The sequence below is a fragment of the Protomyctophum bolini genome, assembly GCF_963924005.1.
Source record: "Protomyctophum bolini genome assembly, chromosome: 8".
NCBI classification, from domain to species: domain Eukaryota; kingdom Metazoa; phylum Chordata; class Actinopteri; order Myctophiformes; family Myctophidae; genus Protomyctophum; species Protomyctophum bolini.
Window position 1 is genome coordinate 3726631 of NC_137869.1, and position 24854 is coordinate 3751484.

The window sequence follows — 24854 nt, forward strand, 5'->3', positions numbered from 1 at the left end:
AGAAAACTTATATAACCCTACCCCTTTAAAACTTATTTCAGCGTCATCCAAAAAACATAGGGATCAATTATACGGTTATTTTGTTATTAAATTATAACATTATATCCGTGTATATATATAATCCATTAACTGCTGAGTCAGAAGAACAACATTTGCAGGTGTCTTCCCCCCCCCCCCCCCGATGGCTGTTGACCTCTGACCTCTCAGCACGCAGAGGAGACGTCATTGTATTCAAAGCGCGAAGATCGTCTTGTGCGTCATCCTTTTCAGTCACTGTGTGTGTGTGTGTGTGTGTGTGTGTGTGCGTGTGCGTGCGCTTAATGATGTGTGATTGAACGTGTGTGTGTGTGTGTGTGTGTGTGTGTGTGTGTGTGTGTGTGTGTGTGCTGCATTGCGAGGCGGGGGGGGGGGGGGCTGCTGAATAATCATGCCCCCAGTGCGTTCCCTGGCTACGGGACAGGATGGGATGGGGGGAACGAGGGGGCTTTCAGCAGCTTTCATTAGCTAAAGCGTAACATAATGCATAACACCAATAGGGGTTCCCGCCCCAAAATTAATTAAAACATTACAGAAAACAAAACAGGCAGAGCGGATCAGGAAGTGATTATTCCATGCTCTCTATAGTTGCGTTTGTGATTGGCTGAATTCCAGGCGCATGGATTATCAGCGCTGTGATTGGCTACAGATGTCGTCTACTTTGTGTAACAGTGTGCAGTCCTATAGGTTACCAGATGTGAGTGTCAACCTCTAGTTAAACACTCCTTAATGGGTGCTCTTAGTCGACCAATAAGGACAGACATGGGTCAGTAGGTGCTCTTAGACGACCAATAGGGACAGACTTGGGTCAGTAGGTGCTCTTAGTCGACCAATAGGGACAGACATGGGTTGAGCTCAGGGCTCTGAGACAATTCAAATGCCAGTCCACTTCCTCACAAACAATCCGGTTCCGGGTGTTGCTTGTCTGTGTTTTCTTTCACTCCGTCCATATGCCCAAATATGGATGATTGACGACATAGTTCTGACACAGGTTGTTCTGGTCAAATGGCCAATCAAAGATTGCGTGACAATATGACATAATCATGCCATGACATCACAACAGTGTAATTGTTCTTTATAAAGACGTGTCCGATACTCTAATCATCAGTTAAGAGACTTGCAACGAGGACACCGAGCTGCCTTCGTCCCTAACAAACTGTAAACTAGTTGTCAACACTCATTGACGGTGGAGCTGCTGCTGTGAAATGGTTCACTGGACGATACATCTGGAAGGAGAACATGGGAAGGACCAGGCTGCTGCTGTGATTGTCGGACACGAGATCTACTGCTTTGGAGGAGACGTAAACCAGAGGGGAGGAGATCACATTGAAGTACAAGTCTTCAACACAGTGTCTTTATGCTGGAGGAAGTTGACCCCATTGACCCCTGGAACAGGAGAACCTCACCTTGAGGTTCCCTCCAGGCGCCGGAACCACACAGCTGTGCTGATTGAAGATACCGTCTACCTCTGGGGAGGATATCTTTATCCGTACTGCGATGTGCTTTATGCATTTGATGTCGACGCCCACAGATGGTTCAAACCACAGGTTTCTGGAACCGTTCCAAAGGGGAGGTGGAACCACTCAGCCTGTGTCTTGGGGAGGGTCATGTATATTCATGGAGGATTAGACCAGAGAGGATACGCTAATTACTACAACGACATCTACAAGTTGGACACCGCCACAATGGTCTGGACTTTAATTAACACCAGAGTAACTACACCTCCTGCTACAGAACATCACTCTGCTACCATCATCGGGACAAAGATGTTTGTATTTGGCTACAGGTGGGGTCAGCACTACAAGACCATCAGAGTGTTCGACACAGAGACCAACCATTGGCTGGACACACCTTCTACACAGCTTCGTCCAGAAAGACGCGAGGATCATTCAGCCTTTACCTACAATGGAGAGCTGTACATATTTGGTGGTTGGAACGGTAACAAGTTCCTCAAGCATGTGTGGAAATTCAGTCCAGAGACCTTCTCCTGGAAGAAGGTTGAGCCCAAGGGGAATGGACCGTCTCCGGAGTCTACGATGTGCTGTTGCATGCTGGGAGATCGTATCATCCTCTTTGGAGTACGATGTATGTATGTCTTAGACTTCAATCCTAGCCTCAAGACATTATGTAAGCTAGCAGTTATTCAGTACGGTCTGGAGCAGTCTGGACTCCCACACAACATCAGGTGGGAACTGGCAGCCATGCCTAGAGCAACAGCAGCTGAGAGAAATAACATCTCTAAAGTTAAAAACAAAAACAATGAGGTCAGAATCAGACAGTAATCAGTGATAGAGACGTCACCGAGAGGAAACACTGAAGCGGAACGAACATGGTGGCCGAAAGCAGGTACTGCAGCTCCAGGGGCATTTGGGCCAATCACATGAACGCTCCAGTGGCATTTTGGCAAATCACATGAACGCTCCAGTGGCATTTGGGCAAATCACATGAACACTCCAGTGGCATTTTGGCAAATCACATGAACGCTCCAGTGGCATTTGGGCCAATCACATGAACGCTACCGGGGGCATTTGGGCCAATCACATGAACGCTCCAGTGGCATTTGGGCCAATCACATGAACGCTCCAGTGGCATTTGGGCCAATCACATGAAGGCTCCAGTGGCATTTGGGCCAATCACATGAACGCTCCAGTGGCATTTGGGCCAATCACATGAATGCTCCAGTGGCATTTGGGCCAATCACATGAAGGCTCCAGTGGCATTTGGGCCAATCACATGAAGGCTCCGAGGGGGCCGAGCCAATGGCACAACGGCGGTGCCGTTCGTTCATGACTCGCTCGCGCTAAGATTCAAATTCTAAATTCTAAAAAAAAAATAACAATCCATTCTAAGATTCTAATTATTAGTTCTATAAAAATGGTGGTGGAAAGTCCCTACATTTGGGCTGCTGTCGATGCGAAATCCTCTTTGTTTTTTGTAAACCATGAGCCTCTTATACCTGACAGAGATTAACCCATTCTGAACGGGAACCCATTTTGGTGTTAGCATCATGTTATGCTTTAGCTATTGAAAAATAGCAGATCTACAAGCTCATAGCGCGCCACCGAGTGGCGCGCTACGAGCTTGTAGCTCTGCTATTTTTGAAAAATCGAAGAACGACTGACATTTTTAGAATCTGATCTCAGGTCAGAATGGGTTAATCAGACCAGTGTGTGTCCAGTGGAAACCTCGTATGAATCTGATCTCAGGTCAGAATGGGTTAAAATATAGGGTGCGTTTGCATGCCAAAACGCAGTTTATAGTTGAGGGATGCAATAAAACAACGACCTCTGCATCCAGGGGATGCACTATACTGTATACTACTGTACTGTTTTTTTATTCTAGTTTATTTTGCTATATAGCTTTAGTTATAATAATCATTTCTTCTTCTGTTTTCTGCATAAATATAACCACATTATAACCATATAAAATGAAATGGGAGTTAAATGCTGCAATTTGTAAAAACAATGCAAAATATGACTCCTATAACGTCGTTGAAGTGGGACTGGGACTCATCTAAAGTTGCACATCTGCAAGTTGTTCAGAGCTTGTAGATCTGGTACTTTTGCCGTTTTTTTTAAATTTGAATCCTGAAGTAAGTAACAGTTTTGGACATATGAGGATCTATCTATCTATCTACAAGCTCACAGATAGTTGCATCGCAAAGCTTTGTGTGCTTTTAGATCTGCTAATATTTGTAAGAAGTTTTAGAATTGTTCAGAATATACTTACAGTGCAGTACTGCCAAAGTAAAAGTACTTTTATTTGAAGCCGGTAGGCAAGGCCAGATGTGTTTATTTATATAGCTGTACATTTCAACAACGATTCAATGTGCTTCACATGAAACGGAACATGAGCAAAGGAAACAATGCAAAGAAAATTAGGTAAACAAATATGTACACAATTGTAAAATGCCATTAGGGTACATTAGCCCATTCTGAACGGGAACCCCTTTTTGTGTTTTAAGCATTGTTATACTTGAGGCAGTGGTGGCCGAACGGTTTGCGGAGCGGTCTTGATATCGTGAAGGTCGCTATAGTTCGTATCCCCGGACCGGCACGTTAAAATTACCACCGCTGAAGTGCCCTTTATGGACAAGGCATTGAACCTCTACCATGAAATGTTCTATGAGCAGGGCCTGGCTGTGAACAAGTTCTTGAGCTTAGTCCAGTTACCCTGCAGGGTAAACATAGTACCTTTCCTTTCCTTAGTCCAGTTACCCTGCAGGGTAAACATAGTACCTTTCCTTTCCTTTAGCTATTGAAAAATAGCAGATCTACAAGCTCATACAAGCGCACAGAGTGCCGCGCCACATATTCCTGTGTATAGTTCCTGGAACTACATATTTTCAGATGGGGGTCAGCGGCCAAATACATACAATTCTAGAGCTCCTTGACATGAAATAGTTTGAGAACCACTGACTTAGAAACATAAATTTAAAGAAAACTGTCAAGATTTAGAAAGACATTTGTAGAATCGTCCTCAGGTCTAAATGGGTTTTTAAAACAAAACGGTTTCAGTGCAGGGAGAAAAAAAAGGAGAAATAGAAAAAGAACAAAATGAAAAGCAGCGGAAAACTGATTTTGTTTTCCTCTTTTCTCACTCTGTTCCATTTTAGAATCCAGGACGTATATCGTGTAATGCTTGGAAACCGAGTATTACTACTTCTAATCAGAGTAGGTCTTCCATCGAGTATTACTACTTCTAATCAGAGTATAGGTCTTCCATCGAGTATTTCTACTTCTAATCAGAGTGTATAGGTCTTCCATCGAGTATTACTACTTCTAATCAGAGTATAGGTCTTCCATCGAGTATTTCTACTTCTAATCAGAGTGTATAGGTCTTCCATCGAGTATTACTACTTCTAATCAGAGTATAGGTCTTCCATCGAGTATTTCTACTTCTAATCAGAGTGTATAGGTCTTCCATCGAGTATTACTACTTCTAATCAGAGTATAGGTCTTCCAGCGAGTATTTCTACTTCTAATCAGAGTATAGGTCTTCCATCGAGTATTTCTACTTCTAATCAGAGTGTATAGGTCTTCCATCGAGTATTACTACTTTTAATCAGAGTATAGGTCTTCCATCGAGTATTACTACTTCTAATCAGAGTATAGCTCTTCCAGCGCTGCCCTTAACAAACCAACCTGTTGTCATAGCGACTGGAGAAATGCGCGTCAGGCCCACAGCGGGGGGGAGGGGGAGGGGAGGGGGGGGTCATTTCATCCCCGCATCATTAGCATATCGGGCCTCCAGAGAGCCAATGAGATGACACGGAGAAGGGGATTACTCCGAGGGGGGGACTGGCCCATGACACAATAGCCCCCTTTCCTCCTCCTCACCAACAACCCCCCACCCCCACCCCACCCTTTACACTTTACAGGGGTAACCCCCCCCGCCCCCACCACCCCCCTAATCCTCAGAAAGAGAGAGAGAGAGATCTGAATCCACACCCGGAGGACGGTCAGTCAGTCAGTCAGTCGGTCGGTCAGTTTCACTGAAGCAGGGCCACTCTGCCCGCATGCTGTCTGTCTGTGATTGAGTTGTTTCTAGATAGATGGAACATGTAGATTAGATTGTATTTTATCCCGCGGGAAGGGATTTCATTCAGTCGTTTACAGCAAGGAGGACATGCGCTGAGATGGACTTATATAGTTACAACAAGGAGGAGATGCACTGAGATGGACTTACAGTATAGTTACAGCAAGGAGGAGATGCACTGAGATGGACTTATAGTTACAGCAAGGAGGAGATGGACTGAGATGGACTTATAGTTACAGCAAGGAGACAACGTGGTGGTGTGTATATTATGGATTATCGTCTCGTCGTTCAAAAGTACTGGACATTGAGAAGGGGTTAGCTGTGGAACTATTACTACTATTACCTCTGCTACTACTACTACTACTACTAATACTATTACTACTACTAATACTACTACTGGCCTGTGTCTTTGGACGTTGAGAAGGGGTTAGCTGTGGACCTACTACCTACTAATCAAAAGTAGCACATCTGCAAGTTGTTCAGAGCTTGTAGATCTGCTACTTTTGCCGTTTAAAAAAAAATTGAATCCTGAAAAGTAACAGTTTTGGACATATGAGGATCTATATCTATCTACAAGCTCACAGATAATTGCGTCGCAAAGTTTTATATTTGTTCAGAATATACTTACAGTACAGTACTGCCAAAGTAAAAGTACTATATTTGAAGCCGGTAGGCAAGGCCTATATACATTGAGAAGGGGTTAGCTGTGGAACTACTACTAATACTACTACTGGCCTGTGTGTTTGAGAAGGGGTTAGCTGTGGACCTACTCCTCCTCCTCCTCTTCTTTCCCTGCTGTGCTGTGTTTTGGTAGCCGCGGTGGAGCCATGGTGATGCCACGCCGGCCAGCAGGGCTTTTTTGTTTTGGGTTGATGCGGGCCCTCCATGTGTGTCTTTGAAGAGTCTGTGGAATGCAGTGTGACAGGAGACAGAGGAGACAGAGGAGACAGAGTCTGTGAGAGGAGAGAGAGGAGACAGAGTCTGTGAGGAGACAGAGGAGACAGAGTCTGTGAGGAGACAGAGAAGACAGAGTCTGTGAGAGGAGAGAGAGTCTGTGGTGCTCCAGTGAGCGTCCTCTGCCAGGCTGCTTTAAAAAGTGTCACTTACTTATACGTAGGACGCCCGACAACTCTCTCTGCTGAGTCTGCTCTCAGTCTGACTGTCTCTCGAGACAGACAGACAGACAGACACCTCCCTCTCCTCCACACTGATACTGATACATCTACACTGTGGTGGTGGAGGAGGAGGAGGAGGGCTTATGTTGCGGATGTTTTGTTGTTGTTTTATTACTTTGCCATTTGAAACCCTATCTCGGGAATCTGGGTGAGTTGACGTCGGCCTGCTGTGGTGTTGTGTTGTGTTGTGTTGTCTTTTTGGCCGATAATGAAAAAGTATCTTTGTTGACATGAATGTGTGACCCTAATACTGGGTCTAGTTGTATTTAGACCTGTCTGTGGTGCTCAAACTTAACTAGTTGTATTTAGACCTGTCTGTGATGCTCAAACTTAACTAACTATTGTATTTTTAGACCTGTCTGTGGTGCTCAAACTTAACTAACTAGTTGTATTTTTAGACCTGTCTGTGGTTGTTCAAACTTAACTACCGTAACTAGTTGTATTTAGACCTGTCTGTGGTGCTCAAACTTAACTAACTCTCCAGAGTATACAAAATCGGGTCCACCTAACCACCTCAGGCAACGCTGAGGGTCCCTGGACCACACTTTGAGAACCATTCACTTAGATGGGGTGTACACAGTGTGTGTGTGACTGTGTGTGTGTGTGTGTGTGTGTGTTACTGTGTGTGTGTGTGTGTGTGTGTGTGTGTGTGTGGTGTGTTAGGGGGTCGACAGTGTGTGACCCTAATCTGTGATTGTTGTGGTCTCCTCCCGTCATTCAGACATCATTCAGGTTAAGCCACGATCAGCCAAGCTTTAGCATGTTGTCGCCGTCGAAATGCAACTTAATCTTTGGTCTGGTTTATAGTGTAGTGTAGACCGTCCAATCCTTATGCAGTTCAATGTTATCCTTATGCAGTTCAATGTTATCCTTATGCAGTTCAATGTTATCCTTATGCAGTTCAATGTTATCCTTATGCAGTTCAATGTTATCCTTATGCAGTTCAATGTTATCCTTATGCAGTTCAATGTTATCCTTATCCTTATGCAGTTCAATGTTATCCTTATGCAGTTCAATGTTATCCTTATCCTTATGCAGTTCAATGTTATCCTTATCCTTATGCAGTTCAATGTTATCCTTATGCAGTTCAATGTTATCCTTATGCAGTTCAATGTTATCCTTATGCAGTTCAATGTTATCCTTATGCAGTTCAATGTTATCCTTATGCAGTTCAATGTTATCCTTATGCAGTTCAATGTTATCCTTATGCAGTTCAATGTTATCCTTATGCAGTTCAATGTTATCCTTATCCTTATGCAGTTCAATGTTATCCTTATGCAGTTCAATGTTATCCTTATCCTTATGCAGTTCAATGTTATCCTTATCCTTATGCAGTTCAATGTTATCCTTATGCAGTTCAATGTTATCCTTATGCAGTTCAATGTTATCCTTATCCTTATGCAGTTCAATGTTATCCTTATCCTTATGCAGTTCAATGTTATCCTTATGCAGTTCAATGTTATCCTTATGCAGTTCAATGTTATCCTTATGCAGTTCAATGTTATCCTTATGCAGTTCAATGTTATCCTTATGCAGTTCAATGTTATCCTTATGCAGTTCAATGTTATCCTTATGCAGTTCAATGTTATCCTTATGCAGTTCAATGTTATCCTTATGCAGTTCAATGTTATCCTTATGCAGTTCAATGTTATCCTTATCCTTATGCAGTTCAATGTTATCCTTATGCAGTTCAATGTTATCCTTATCCTTATGCAGTTCAATGTTATCCTTATCCTTATGCAGTTCAATGTTATCCTTATGCAGTTCAATGTTATCCTTATGCAGTTCAATGTTATCCTTATCCTTATGCAGTTCAATGTTATCCTTATCCTTATGCAGTTCAATGTTATCCTTATGCAGTTCAATGTTATCCTTATCCTTATGCAGTTCAATGTTATCCTTATCCTTATGCAGTTCAATGTTATCCTTATGCAGTTCAATGTTATCCTTATGCAGTTCAATGTTATCCTTATCCTTATGCAGTTCAATGTTATCCTTATCCTTATGCAGTTTAATGTTATCCTTATGCAGTTCAATGTTATCCTTATCCTTATGCAGTTCAATGTTATCCTTATGCAGTTCAATGTTATCCTTATGCAGTTCAATGTTATCCTTATCCTTATGCAGTTCAATGTTATCCTTATGCAGTTCAATGTTATCCTTATCCTTATGCAGTTCAATGTTATCCTTATCCTTATGCAGTTCAATGTTATCCTTATGCAGTTCAATGTTATCCTTATCCTTATGCAGTTCAATGTTATCCTTATCCTTATGCAGTTCAATGTTATCCTTATCCTTATGCAGTTTAATGTTATCCTTATCCTTATGCAGTTCAATGTTATCCTTATCCTTATTCAGTTCAATGTTATCCTTATGCAGTTCAATGTTATCCTTATGCAGTTCAATGTTATCCTTATGCAGTTCAATGTTATCCTTATGCAGTTCAATGTTATCCTTATGCAGTTCAATGTTATCCTTATCCTTATTCAGTTCAATGTTATCCTTATGCAGTTCAATGTTATCCTTATGCAGTTCAATGTTATCCTTATCCTTATGCAGTTCAATGTTACCCTTATGCAGTTCAATGTTATCCTTATCCTTATGCAGTTCAATGTTATCCTTATCCTTATGCAGTTCAATGTTATCCTTATGCAGTTCAATGTTATCCTTATCCTTATCCTTATGCAGTTCAATGTTATCCTTATGCAGTTCAATGTTATCCTTATGCAGTTCAATGTTATCCTTATGCAGTTCAATGTTATCCTTATGCAGTTCAATGTTATCCTTATGCAGTTCAATGTTATCCTTATGCAGTTCAATGTTATCCTTATGCAGTTCAATGTTATCCTTATCCTTATGCAGTTCAATGTTATCCTTATCCTTATGCAGTTCAATGTTATCCTTATGCAGTTCAATGTTATCCTTATCCTTATGCAGTTCAATGTTATCCTTATGCAGTTCAATGTTATCCTTATGCAGTTCAATGTTATCCTTATCCTTATGCAGTTCAATGTTATCCTTATGCAGTTCAATGTTATCCTTATGCAGTTCAATGTTATCCTTATGCAGTTCAATGTTATCCTTATGCAGTTCAATGTTATCCTTATCCTTATGCAGTTCAATGTTATCCTTATGCAGTTCAATGTTATCCTTATCCTTATGCAGTTCAATGTTATCCTTATGCAGTTCAATGTTATCCTTATGCAGTTCAATGTTATCCTTATCCTTATGCAGTTCAATGTTATCCTTATGCAGTTCAATGTTATCCTTATGCAGTTCAATGTTATCCTTATGCAGTTCAATGTTATCCTTATGCAGTTCAATGTTATCCTTATCCTTATGCAGTTCAATGTTATCCTTATGCAGTTCAATGGGGTGCAGGTATTTTATTCCGACAGCATATTGATCCGAAACCTCAATCCTAACCGCAAGCACGGGAGCAGCGCATGTCAGACCATCGCTTTTTCGCATCGCAGCGAATGTCCCCCCGCTGCGGATCGGATCGTTGCCCCGTCGGCTAGAATGCTGTCGGAAAAAAGGCCGCCTCCCGTTCAATGTTATCCTTATCCTTATGCAGTTCAATGTTATCCTTATGCAGTTCAATGTTATCCTTATCCTTATGCAGTTCAATGTTATCCTTATGCAGTTCAATGTTATCCTTATGCAGTTCAATGTTATCCTTATGCAGTTCAATGTTATCCTTATCCTTATGCAGTTCAATGTTATCCTTATGCAGTTCAATGTTATCCTTATGCAGTTCAATGTTATCCTTATCCTTATGCAGTTCAATGTTATCCTTATCCTTATGCAGTTCAAAACGTCATCATCTGGCTGTCAGGGTCATTCTTGGGGACGACATCGTCCAGATGTAAATAACTACTTTTATGTATTTGTTTATTTAACAACTTAAACTTTACACTCTGTTGACCGGAGTCCCCCATGGGTCTGTGCTATAGGGACCCTGGGTCAAGGAACCCAAGGAACTCCCTCAAGGACCCCTGGGGGTCCCCGGACCCCACTTTGGGAACCACTGTTAATCTACAGTAACACCACATCTCGTTTCACGCGATTGACAATGTTGACAGATTCCACGGGGTCGTTGTGTGTGTGTGTGTGTGTGTGTGTGTGTGTGTGTGTGTGTGTGTGTGTGTGTGTGTGTGTGTGTGTGACTGTGCGCGCTCCACAAAGCGGACCGGTTTTATTTTTAAAACCAGGCTTTGTAAACGTCCCGCTATCTTGTGACAACACAGTTCTCTGGTTCCTCCTTCACAGATCAGAGGAGAACAATCCCCCCCCCCCCATAGATTCACTCTTCCTGGCATATCTCTGCCGGCCCAGCTGTAGCCCCTGACGATCTGCCCTCATAAATACCCCCGGCTCCTCATTTGCATGCCAATAGAGCAGCGCCTGGCAGAGAGCGCCATGTGTGGCTCTGCTGCTGCTAGCGCCTAGCGGAAAGGGAGGGGAGGGGAGGGGAGGGGAGAGGAGAGGAGAGGAGAGGAGGGGAGAGGAGAGGAGAGGAGAGGAGAGGAGAGGAGAGGAGAGGAGAGGAGAGGAGAGGAGAGGAGAGGAGAGGAGAGGAGAGGAGAGGGAAGCCACAAACATTGTAGTGCAGGAGAGGAGAGGAGAGGAGAGGGAAGACTCGCCTCGTGCTGGCCTCTCTTCTTTGTCCTTCTGAAATGGCCTGGACTCTTAATCCACTGTTAATGTTGTGGAATCAGCAGAAAGTCTCCGTGTTTTAAAACTGGGCTTTATCGGACCGCTCCGCCTCGGGGGCCTCGACAGGGTGGTGCTGGTGCCTTCCACTTTGTGCTGTAAGGGTCCATTTGGTTCCATTTGACCCGTAAGGGTCCATTTGGTTCCATTTGACCTGTAAGGGTCCATTTGGTTCCATTTGTACACTCTCAGAGTTACAGACCCATAAGGGTCCATTTGGTTCCATTTGACCTGTAAGGGTCCATTTGGTTCCATTTGACCTGTAAAGGTCCATTTGGTTCCATTTGTACACTCTCAGAGTTACAGACCTGCAAGGGTCCATTTGGTTCGTTTTGTACACTCAGAGTTACAGACCTGTAATGGTCCATTTGGTTTGATTTGTACACTCAGAGTTACAGACCCATAAGGGTCCATTTGGTTTGATTTGTACACTCAGAGTTACAGACCTGTAAGGGTCCATTTGGTTCCATTTGTACACACTCAGAGTTACAGACCTGTAAGGGTCCATTTGGTTCCATTTGTACACTCTCAGAGTTACAGACCTGTAAGGGTCCATTTGGTTCCATTTGTACACTCAGAGTTACAGACCTGTAAGGGTCCATTTGGTTCCATTTGTACACTCTCAGAGTTACAGACCTTAATGGTCCATTTGGTTCCATTTGTACACTCTCAAAGTTACAGACCTGTAAGGGTCCATTTGGTTCCATTTGTACACTCTCAGAGTTGCAGACCTGTAAGGGTCTATTTGGTTCCATTTGTACACTCAGAGTTACAGACCTGTAAGGGTCCATTTGGTTCCATTTGTACACTCTCAGAGTTGCAGACCTGTAAGGGTCCATTTGGTTCCATTTGTACACTCAGAGTTACAGACCTGTAAGGCAGATTTATAGAACTGGCCAGTTTAAACTCCCACTTAAAGTGTGGAAACACTGATGAAGAACGAGTGTGGAATGCCAGTCCATCCTTTTATGATATTATATTTAAACCCCAAACATGATGTAGGAGTTCCCTATAACTCCACATGATGACAGTGATTTAAGGAGCACTTTCCCCCGTTTTCAACCTCATCTTCAACCATTGGTCCTATAATGCTCATTATAAGATTATAAGACCATGTCTGTCTTCTCTGAACTCTATCTGAACTTTCCATGACCCTCCTCTGAGACACAGAGTGAGTAGACATGTTTCTGAACTGTCCACAGCCCTCCTCCTCTGAGACACAGAGTGAGTAACAGGTTTCTGAACTGTCCACAGCCCTCCTCTGACACACAGAGTGAGTAGACGGGTTTATGAACTGTCCACAGCCCTCCTCTGAGACACAGAGTGAGTAGACAGGTTTCTGAACTGTCCACAGCCCTCCTCTGAGACACAGAGTGAGTAGACAGGTTTCTGAGTGAGGACTGATTATATGAAGTTGAACATGGAAGAGAAGGCGGTCCTTTTTAACCACTATAGTGCCAAAATAGCCAATCTACAAGCTCGTAGATCTGCAACTATACTTCCTGTTAACCATTATTGCACGACTCATCCTAGCGCTATATGCTATGCTATCCATTAGCGTCCCCCCCCGGTGTGATCAAGCCTGTTATAGCTTCACTGATCCCTATCTGTCTGGAGGGCAGACGACAGCTTGGAGGGAGTCTGATCCCCAGGTTCTGTAAAGAGATTCTCTGTCACTTAAAGCCATTCTGGGCGGGAACCCCTTTTTGGTGTTAGCGTTATGCTATGCTTTAGCTATTGAAAAATAGCAGATCTACAAGCTCATAGCGCGCCACCGAGTGGCGCGCTATGAGCTTGTATAGGTCTGCTATTTTTGAAACATCGAAGAAACGACTGACATAAGAAACATAGCTTTTTCAGAAAACTGTCAGGATGTAGAAGAACATTTTTAGAATCTGATCTCAGGTCAGAATGGGTTAAGCCCCCCTGGCTGCCACCCCTCGCCCCCCCCCCCCCCCCCCCCATATGGCAGCATGTGACCCCCCCCCCCCCCTCCAGTCGAACCCAGCTACGGTATGGATCACCAAGGCCGCTCTGTGACGGCTCTGTCCTGAGTGAACGTTTAGAAAAAGAAACGCACGTATTTCTGGGTTCTGTTCTCAACAATGTGTCAAATATTTAACCCTGAGGAGAAGAAAAAGCAACAGTGTGTGTGTGTGTGTGTGTGAGTGTTGTTCCCTGGTGTGACCAGGAGAGGGCGCGGTGGCTCCATCCATGCTGGTGTGAGAAGGATGCACATTTATAAAGATAGATCTTTTTGTGAGTGGTCCAACCACAGCAATGTCTGTCCTAACCTACTGTATGTGACTGTTTAGAGTACCCCAGTAGGGGCTACAGTGGCGCTGTTGTGCCAGAAACAGAGAGAGAGAGAGAGAGAGTTAGTGTTGCACTGTTGCCTGCTAATTACAGAGAGAGAGAGAGAGAGAGAGAGAGAGGGAGAGGCAGGGGGAGAGAGGAGTTGCACCACTCAGTTCACACGGATGTGATTTTTTAAAATGAAATCATGGATTGATGGAGCCACAGTTGAGTTGTTGTGTGAAGAGTAGTTTTGAGCGTTCGGTTGTGGTATTGGGAGGCTCTCCTGCCTGTACCACAGACAGAGTACCACAGACCGAGTACCACAGACCGAGTACCACAGACCGAGTACCACAGACCGAGTACCACAGACCGAGTACCACAGACCGAGTACCACAGACAGAGTACCACAGACAGAGTGTACCACAGACAGAGTGTACCACAGACCGAGTACCACAGACCGAGTACCACAGACAGAGTACCACAGACAGAGTACCACAGACAGTACCACAGACAGACAGTACCACAGACAGAGTACCACAGACCGAGTACCACAGACCGAGTACCACAGACCGAGTACCACAGACAGAGTACCACAGACAGTACCACAGACAGACAGTACCACAGACAGTACCACAGACAGACAGTACCACAGACCGAGTACCACAGACAGAGTACCACAGACAGTACCACAGACAGAGTACCACAGACAGTACCACAGACAGACAGTACCACAGACAGAGTACCACAGACCGAGTACCACAGACCGAGTACCACAGACCGAGTACCACAGACCGAGTACCACAGACAGTACCACAGACCGTACCACAGACAGTACCACAGACAGACAGTACCACAGACAGTACCACAGACAGTACCACAGACAGTACCACAGACCGAGAACCACAGACCGAGTACCACAGACAGAGTACCACAGACCGAGTACCACAGACAGTACCACAGAGTACCACAGACAGTACCACATCGTACCACAGACCGAGTACCACAGACAGCACCACAGACAGTCCTCCAGTACCACAGACAAACGTTCATTCATGTCCTACAATATATTCGTATATATATTTGTGCCCCTTCTGTCCCATATTGTCCCAGTGAAGTTCTTCAACCAACCGTTCTATGACTGTGTATTCCCCCCCCCCCCCCCGGCAGGCATATGAACATGGTGGACATTGATATGACTGTGTATTCCTCCCCCTTCCTTGTTGCCCAGCAGGCATATGAACATGGTGGACATTGATATGACTGTGTATTCCTCCCCCTTCCTTGTTGCCCAGCAGGCATATGAACATGGTGGACATTGTAGCTCAGAAAATGCCCTCAGAGAGTGACGTTCACGTGGCCCGAAGCTTTCTCACCAAGATTTTGCGAAGTTCCATGAGGTACGGTACGGTTCTGTCGTAGTCCAGCGCTATAGAAGCATGTCTCCTTTTACCCTCCTCTTCCTCCCCCTCCTCCTCCTCCTCCTCCTCGTCCTCCCCTCATCCTCCTCCTCGTCCTCCTCTCCTCATCCTCCTCCTCCTTCTCCTCCTCCTCATCCTCCTCCTCCTCCTCATCCTCCTCCTCTCCTCATCCTCATCTTCATCCTCATCCTCCTCTCATCCTCATCCTCATCCTTCTCCTCATCCTCCTCATCCTCCTCGTCCTCCATCCTCCTCTCATCCTCCTCTCCTCATCCTCTCCTCATCCTCATCCTTCTCCTCATCCTCCTCCTCCTCTCCTTTTCCCCTCCTCATCCTCATCCTCCTCCTCCTTCTCCTCCTCCTCATCCTCCTCCTCCTCATCCTCCTCCTCCTCTCCTCCTCCTCATCCTCCTCCTCTCCTCATCCTCATCTTCATCCTCATCCTCCTCCTCCTCATCCCCGGCCCTTCCTTCCTTCCTCTGAGAGAAGTTTCACCCTTCAGTGACCAGCTCATATTATCACCTCATAGTGTAGTAAGTAGTAACATTATTCCCTTTGTATTCCCCAAAAGGTTCATCACCTGTCCTCACGTCTGTGTCTCTGTGTGTGGTTAGCGCTGTTATCATAACACCTGTGTTTTTGTATAGTCTACTGGAAGGCCCCATAGGTCCCATGTTAGACCCAGAAAAATATTAAAAATGTCATAATTCTATTTAAGTAGCAAAAACGGCCATGCAATTGCAGACATTTGATGTAATTTTGATGCACCGATTGGTCAATATGCCAATAAGGTTTAAAAGTCAAAACAGGCCCAAAACAAATTGGCTGAAAGCTGATGCTGGGGAAATGACGAAATCTTCTCTATAAAATAAATAACAGTTTTTAAAACGTTCAGCCTTTGACCACACTATGTGTGTTAATGAGCACAAATTAACTCGTATACGTAACGACAGATAAACATCGACCATTTGGTGATACACTGAGGCCATTAGTGATGTACGACTGATCAATTGGTGCGTCCCTAATCACTTTAGCAAAGACATGTGTTATTTCATCCAGACATTGACAAGAGTATTTTATTTTATTTTATAATATTTTGTTGTACCATGCCTTTCAGAAAGAGCCTTTCAGGAGGGCATGTCTCAACTGTACATACATGGTTTCTGGTGGGGTTGTCAGGGAGTAAGCCTGACAATAGGAAGACATTTTCCAAAATGGCATCTACAAGCTCACAATGTGTCGCGTAGTGAATCGTTGTGAGCTTGTAGATCTGCTATTTTCACTATTCTTCGTACAATGACTTAACCCATTCTGACCTGAGATCAGATTATAAAAATGTCTGTTTGAAAATGACAGTTTTCTGAAAAAGCCTATGTTTCTATGTCGGTTCTTTGATTTTTCTAAAATAGCAGATCTACAAGCTCATAGCGCGCCACTTGCGCTATGAGCTTGTATATCTGCTATTTTTCAATAGCTAAAGCATAGCATAATGCTAACACCAAAAAGGGGTTCCCGCCCAAAATGGCTTAAAGGTGATGCTAGTGATCTTTTTATGTTCAATCACAAGTTAAAGCTATATAGTCCTTTTTATTCTACTGTGTATCATAGTGTTTGTTCAGATGCAGATTCCAATTTGAGCCGATTAGGAGAGAGAACTTCACAAACGTAATCCAATCACCTTAAAGTTCACAGTGATCCATTCCAATAGTGTGTGCTCATTTAGTTGTTTCATCACTTCCATTTCCACTTGTCTATCATGCATCCTGATTGGGTAAAAAAATTATTTTCTGTTTTTCTAAAGAGAAGGAGAGACCCTTCTTACTAAGCAAATACTGTATATAAATGATTACTATCAGAAAGGGAATATAGACCTTCAACTTTTCTTTCTTTTCAAAATCTTTGTATTCAAGTTTTCCATCTAAAGCCCAGGGGAAAGCATTTATAGATGGAATTAAATAAATTCACATAGTGTGACAATGACAGGAATCAATAAAGAATAGCCTTCATTTGTAGTAATGCCATCGGGATGCACACGCTTTTCCGACACACCGAAGATCCGAAGCGGGGGGACATGCGATGGGATGCGAAAAAGCGATGGTCCGACATGCGCTGCTCCCGTGCTTGCGGTTAGGGTTAGGTTAGGATTGAGGTTTTGGATCAATAGTATGTCGGAACTAAAGCCTGCACCCATGCCATCAATTATAATGATACTATAGTATCATTATAATTGATGGCATTACTACAAACAAGAGTGACGGTGACAAAAGATATATAAAAGATCAAATAAAAACCCCATTCCCCTATCCCACCCTCAGTCCTCAGGACAGTTGGACAATCGTTAACCTTTTAACTAAATACTTTTAGTTTTGTTTGGTTTTGTCTTACAAATATACAACACGACTTACAGTCTGTGTTATATTGGGTGTGCAGAAGAAACACATCGCCATGTTGTCTGTCTGTCTGTGTCTGTCTGTCTGTCTGTCTGTCTGTCTCTCATCCAGCCTCCTCTCTCCTCTTCCTCCTTGCAGGAGGAGTGAACCTGTCTGTCTGTCATCCAGCCTCTCCTCTTCCTCCCTCCAGGAGGAGTGAACCTGTCTGTCTGTCTCTCACCCAGCCTCCTCTTCCTCCTCTTCCTCCCTCCAGTAGGAGTGAACCTGCCTGTCTGTCTCTCATCCTCCTCTTCCTCCTCTTCCTCTCTCCAGGGGGAGTGAACTTGTCTGTCTGTCTCTGTCTCATCCTTCTCTTCCTCCTCTTCCTCCCTCCAGGAGGAGTGACCCCATCAGCAGGCCTCACTCCTGGCACTCCACCAAGTTCAACGAGAGCCAATCGGAGACGGCCAAGACCCAGTCTCCTCCCGCACAAGTGTGGCACACCAGATATGACGCAAGGTACAGTAGTAGAGTACAGTAGACCTCTGCAACTGGCCTGGAGGAGGCATGACACGTTGGCTTCTGCATTCTACCAATAATTATATACAGTCCAACAACATGACATATGATTCTGAAATGGCCGTGTATAAGATGACTACAAATTAGTACTTTTTTGTTATGCTGATTTAAGTATATTTTCATGCTAACAAACACTGACACTTGAACTCTGACACTCGAAACTTTATGGACTAAAAGGACTTATATATGCAATATGCGTACCGTTAAATGTTTGTATTTTGTATTTATATAGAGTATTATGTCTTTTGTTTTAAATGCACTGAGCTGGATTTCAAATCAATTCCGTTGTCTTGTACAATGACAGTAAAGATATTCTCATATTCTGACATTTCCGTTAGTTTGACTTCTAGTCCAATTCTTCCTCCACTGACTCTGTGCCTTCTGGAAGTCCAGTGTTTAGCCTTTGACAGACTGGAAACTCAGACATTCTGTGAAACTTTCCTACGTATTTATTCTCTGAGTCTGGAGAGGGTTCTTCTGGAGCAACGAGGCTGCTAGATGGTGGAAAAATCATCATTACATTCCCTGTGTCTGTGAGGTGACAGTGAATCTTTGTGATGTCATCACCACATTCCGTGTGTCTGTGAGGTGACAGTGAATCTTTGTGACGTCATCACCACATTCCGTGTGGTGATGTTCTCCCAGAACATATTGAAGTGATGAGTTATTAATGGTGGATTCAAATTCTTTATATATAAAATCTCTCTCTCCCTCTCCCTCTCCCTCTCCCCCTCCCTCTCCCCCCCCCCCCTCCCCCTCCCCCTCCCCCTCCCCCTCCCTCTCCCTCTCCCTCTCCCTCTCCCTCTCCCTCTCCCTCTCCCTCTCCCTCTCTCTCTCTCTCTCTCTCCCCCTCTCTCCCCCTCCCCCTCCCTCTCCCTCTCTCTCTCCCCCCAGTTCGTCGTCGTCCACAGACCTCTCCTCCGGCTGGGACCAGACCAACCTGCGGCGGGTTTCTGACCAGTTCAGCTCCCTGGGCTCCATGGACAGCCTGGAGCACGGCGTGTGTCCCCCCCACCACCACCACTCGTCCCCCGCCAGCAGCAGCCAGGAGCAGCTCAACCACCCAGGAGGAGGTACTGTACGGCTTCATGGACATAATATCGTCGGGACCAACACCATATGATACTAATATGATAACTTTTTTACACACAAATGTACAAACATACAAAATATGGAATAAGGAAGAGGAGGATGAGAGACAGACAGACAGGTTCACTCCTCCTGGAGGGAGGAAGAGGAGAGGAGGCTTGGTGAGAGACAGACAGACAGACAGACAGGTTCACTCCTCCTGCAAGGAGGAAGAGGAGAGGACGAGAGGCTGGATGAGAGACAGACAGACAGACACCATGGCGATGTGCTCTTCTGCACACCCAATATAAGTTGTGTTGCATATTATATAATATAACACAGAATGTAAGTTGTGTTGTATATTTGTACAAACATACAGAAAACAGCAATGAACATTACAAGACAATACTAATATAAAGAAAGCAAAACGATAACCAAAAAACAAAAACTAACAGCAACAGCACTACTCCTCTTCAGCTCCATCCATTAAATGTGACAAATTATTGTTCTTTATGTAACTTATAAAACGTCCCCACACCTCCTGAAACACTTCTTGAATATATGCAATCTTTTCCAAAGGTAAACATAAAGACAGTTCCCTGAACCACTGTGTAATACTTGGTTTGTCTGGCCTCTTCCAGGTCAACGCTATCATTCTCTTAGCTTGTAAAAGACACATATCTATAAACATTTGTTCATTAGCTTTATCTTCTGTCCCTCTGGGTACAGACCGAGCAGGAAGAACTTTGGTTCTGGTACAATACTGTATGTATTGACAAAATCTTCTGTATTTCCTGCCCGACCTTCCCCCAAAATTCCATAAACTTTGGACAGGACCATAGACAGTGGAACAATGTGCCTCTTTCTTCACCTTATTAAGTTTAACTTATCGTGATACTTCTTGACAAAACTATTGTGATATTCTATTTCTCCGTAGGAGGAGGAGGAGGGAAGCGGGACTCGGCCTACAGCTCCTTCTCCACCAGCTCTGGGACGCCGGACTACACTCTGTCCCAACCTGGCAACCTGGACTACACTCTGTCCCAACCTGGCAACCTGGACTACACTCTGTCCCAACCCGGCAACCTGGACTACACTCTGTCCCAACCTGGCAACCTGGACTACACTATGTCCCAACCTGGCAACCTGGACTACACTCTGCCCCAACCTGGCAACCTGACCGCCTCCACGGAGAACGTCCCGTTCAAGGTCAGCCAGTGGGACTCCTCCTCCTCGGGGCAACAGGGGGTCAGCGGCGGGGGCCGGCACAGCGGCCGGGGGCACAGCCAGAGCCTGACGGAGGGCGCCAGGCCGGACCCCCCGGACAGACCCCCCCCCGGGTACCTGCACGTGACGGGCGGAGGGGGAGGAGGAGGAGGAGGGGGAGGCAGAGACAGCCCCTCATCGCTGCAGCAGCGCTCCGACAGCCCCCAGCAGACCGCCGGCGGCCCGCGGCCCTCCAGCGGCGTGGTGAGGGCCAGCTGTGGCCCCGTGTGGCACGTCCCCGAGAGGAAGAAGGCCTCCGCCGCCCCTTCCTCCTCCTCCACGCCGTCCCCCTCGCCTCCCCCCCCGCCGCCCCCGGTGCGCAGCGACAGCTTCGCCGCGACCAAGGTGAATATACCGCCCCAAATGTAGATACCGTTAATTAAAGGGACACTTCACCCCTTTTTGCCAAAAAATATATGTTAATGATGTTCAGGAGCTTTAGAACACTTTATGTGTGTAATATGTGGTTTTAGATAGTTTAGATTGTAGCAGTGAGCCCACTAGTGTCTCTGATGTCATTGGCACTGGGCTCACTTCCTTCCTGGACTTGGAGGTTGATGTGATGTGTTTCTATTTGAAGGTGGTCCAGGAGAGGGGTCTCGTCATAGCCTACCCCGACAGCAGCCCCGCCGCCGCCGCCGTCGGCGTCTACCCGAAGAGAACGGAGCCGCCGCCGCCGCCGTCCGACAACAACAACATCGGCAAACGCCCCGCCGCCGCCGCCGAAGGCCGGCGTAGCGGCCACCACGTCGTCGCTGCTGCCCCCCCGCCGCCGCCGCCCAAAAGCAGCGACACCGCCACCGCGGAACAGTTCTACTTCCCGCCCGACAATCACAACCAGCTGGGTTCCAACCGGCAGTACTCCCTGTCCAGCAGCGACGTCCGTCTGGGCCCGCCCTCCTCCTCCTCCTCCTCGCAGCCCTACAGCCAATGGCACTACAGCGCCAACGACAACAAGAGCACTTTCTACGCCCAGACCAAGAGCGTGTCGGCGACAGCGGCGGTCGTCAATAAGCCGTCCAACGTCAGCGGATACTACAGCAGCATGCAGGAGCTGCCCACGGCCGCCAGCTCCTCCTCCTCCTCCGGACAGCTTCACGGGAACAACAACACCAACCAGGGACGGAACGTCTCCAACCCTTCGTCGACCACGCCCCCTACGGCCGGCAACCAGAACACTGACAGCGCCGCCGCACACAGATACTACTGCGTCACGGCGCGCCAGCCTGGAGGTATTAGTATTATTAGTATTATTATTTATTTTTATTATTGTTATTATTATTTATTATTATTACTGCATCATGGCGGGCCAGCCTGGAGCAGGTATTATTATTAATATTATTATTATTATTATTTATTACTACTGCGTCACGGCGCGCCAGCCTGGAGCAGGTATTATTATTATTAGTATTATTATTATTATTATTATTATTACTGCATCACGGCGTGCCAGCCTGGAGGAGGTGGGCCTGTCGCAAATTATGACGCCGTCGTTTTAATCTTCAATTATCTGAGATAGTCGCAATTGTTTTGTCATAATCATCATGTTAAAACTTTCCATTTTGAAAAATGTCCATACATTAAAATAAAAGCTGAAAGGGCAGACTTACAAGTGACGCAAAGTGACGCGTAGATCAGCTATTTCCGGCTATTTTATTTAAGTATACAAAAATATAAAACATATATGTCACTAATTTCTAACTATATTTCAGTTATTTGTCTTACCAGGCAAACATAAATGTATTCTTTATTCAAATGTTTACGATGCCCAAAACAGAATACATTAATTTTTTGTGACAATAAATTAATCGTCAACTTAAATCTTGTAACCACGACAGCCCCACCTGGTGGACACCCGCTGCCGCCGCTGGGGAAGACGACCACGACGACGACGACTGAGGACAAGAAAGCCACCGCCGCGGCGGGAACCGAGGTGACCAACAGTAATAATAACGACCCCCAGACGGTCAGCAAACAGGCCAAACAGCACCACCATGTGGTCAGCACCAAGAACACAAACGGATACGGCGTTAAGCAGGAAGACGGCCCGTCGGCCTATAAACAGCCCGCGGCCGCGGCGCCTCTAGCTGCCGCGCCGCCGCCGGAGAGCTCGCTAGCTAAACCCGCTTCCGACGACAGAGGAGGAGGAGGAGGAGGAAGCGGCGGCCAGAGGCGGATCGGTTCCCAGAACGCAGCGGAGACGCCTCCGCCGTACGCGAGCAGCAAACCGTCCGAACAGAGGAGGTCTCTCCCGGCTACAACGCAACAACAACAACAACGAGAACTACCGCCAGAGCTCCGGCGTCCAAAACAACCACAACAACAACAACAGCTCATCTGCCCGCGGGCCACGCCCATGCTGCACTCGCTGTTTTCGGCCGAGACGACGTGCGCCGGTGAGACCGCCGCGGCGGACGGCAACAAGCAGCCGCTGAGGCGAGCGGAGCGCTTCGCCACCACGCTGCGGAACGAGATCCAGACGAGGAGAGCCAAGCTGCAGAAGAGCGTGAGCGCCGCCGCGCTCACCGGGGGGGACGAGGAGGAGGAGGAGGAGGACGACGTGTGGAGGACGTCCACCGGGGGCTCCCAGCCGACGACCTCCTACAAGGTAGGCTGGGTTTTAGTCCACTATAAACTACCACGGAATATTATATTATATTCGGTCGGCTACCTATTGTACCTGAGGACTAAACTCATTAAAAAGTTATGAATCATAACTTGTTTTTTAATTAGTTTAGTTGTGAGCTTGTATATCTGCTATTTTTTCAGCATGAAACCAAGCATAATGTGAAATGTCATCATTCAACATCATAACTTATGATGAACAAAACTGTGACTACATACACATTTTGACAATTTCGTCAATAAATAAAAAACTAGACTAAAATGTTAAGGAGAAGAAAGAACTATAGTTCTTAAGACGAGTCACATTATGCTTGGTTTCATGCTGGAAAAAAAACAGATATACAAGCTCACAATGCGTCGCAGCGAGACGCATTTATAAATTATGAGCTTGTAGGTCTGCTATTTTTTTATATCTACACCATCAACTGTAGATTTAGTTTACTAAAATCTTGTGATTCTTACTTGACTAAAACATTTCAGTTGACAAAGAAATGTGACTAAGAACTAAATCAAAATGACTATGAGTCTAAAAACGAACTCAGATGGACTTCTGTGATATTGTATTTGGGTGTTTCAGTGTATGTTGTTGGGTCTGTAAAAGTGTCATGTAGTGGTTGTTGTGTCTGAAATAATGCCTTTATATACAGTAACTGAAGTGTATTGTGAGTCATGTCTCCAGCTCTTCTCCTGCCTAGTCTTACACTCAACTTGGAAAATGCTGTACTGTTGTAGTTATGTCAAGCTATTTTTCTGTTTTTTTGTTTCTTTCTTCTGTTTCTGTTTTCATTGATTTGTATGTTTGACTTGTGTTCGATTATTCATTATTATTTGGTGTAAAAAACTTTTGAACAAATAATAGTGATTTCCCTGTCCAAACTCCTCCTCCTCCTCCTCCCAGGATCACCTGAAGGAGGCGCAGGCCCGCGTGCTCAAAGCCACCTCCTTCCGGAGGCGCGACCTGGAGCCCGTTCTACTGGAGCACCCCCCCTCCTCCTCCTCCTCCTCCGCGCTTCGTAAAGACGTGGGCGGCTCTCTGACCGCGGTGGGGGGGAAGGCGGGGCCTCCTCCTCCTCCCGTGACGCGGATCGGAAGTCGGAAGCGCTTCCCGGCGGAGAAGAAGAAGGCGAGGTCGTTCTCGGAGCCGGATAAGATCCACGAGGTGGGGAGGACGGCGGAGGAGGAGGAGGAGGAGGAGGGGGGGGGAGACCAGAGGAGGAGCTTCGAGGGTGCAGGTAAATTATGATCCAATAATATAACGCACGTTCACACGGGCAGATGCAAAGATACAGTCTACCATTCATTGTCAATGGAAGATGCAAAGATGCATTCGACATTTGTAGCTAAGATTACAGCTACAAATGCACTGTGTAGCTTTGCATCTGCCCGTGTGAACGCAGAATCTCTCTACTATATATATCACACCAACTTTTTACTAAATCAATTCATCTAATTAACAACTTTAGTTTTTTTCAACCAAGGTTCATGTTTTAGGTTGTTATTAGAGAAAGTAAAAGATGAGTGTACTTTTTTTTTTCATTTGCTGCTTTCTTTCGTTTTAGGTATTTTAGCTGTTTTTGACATTCGAACATGAGGCTAAATATGTATTTTTGTACAACATTTTATGGTGATTTATCTTTTTATTATTTACTATAGTCCTACTAGGAACTTACATCTGGTCACGGAAGATCACAGGATCTACTGAATGTGAAGGTAGCCTACTGGGGGAAGGCTTACAGTATACTGTGTGTGTATTCAGTAGATCTCGT

General features: G+C 45.4%; 1 protein-coding gene across 1 annotated transcript in view; it reads left to right on the plus strand.

Moving 5' to 3' along the window:
- shroom2a (shroom family member 2a) overlaps positions 1–24854 on the plus strand; it is a 111502-nt gene that overhangs the window by 54061 nt on the left and 32587 nt on the right. The window contains exons 4-9 of the mRNA XM_080769662.1: positions 17947–18069; positions 19024–19202; positions 20135–20808; positions 21044–21695; positions 22302–23071; positions 23987–24320. Of these exons, the coding sequence (XP_080625788.1) occupies positions 17947–18069; positions 19024–19202; positions 20135–20808; positions 21044–21695; positions 22302–23071; positions 23987–24320 (2732 nt within the window). The remainder of the gene's footprint in view (positions 1–17946; positions 18070–19023; positions 19203–20134; positions 20809–21043; positions 21696–22301; positions 23072–23986; positions 24321–24854) is intronic.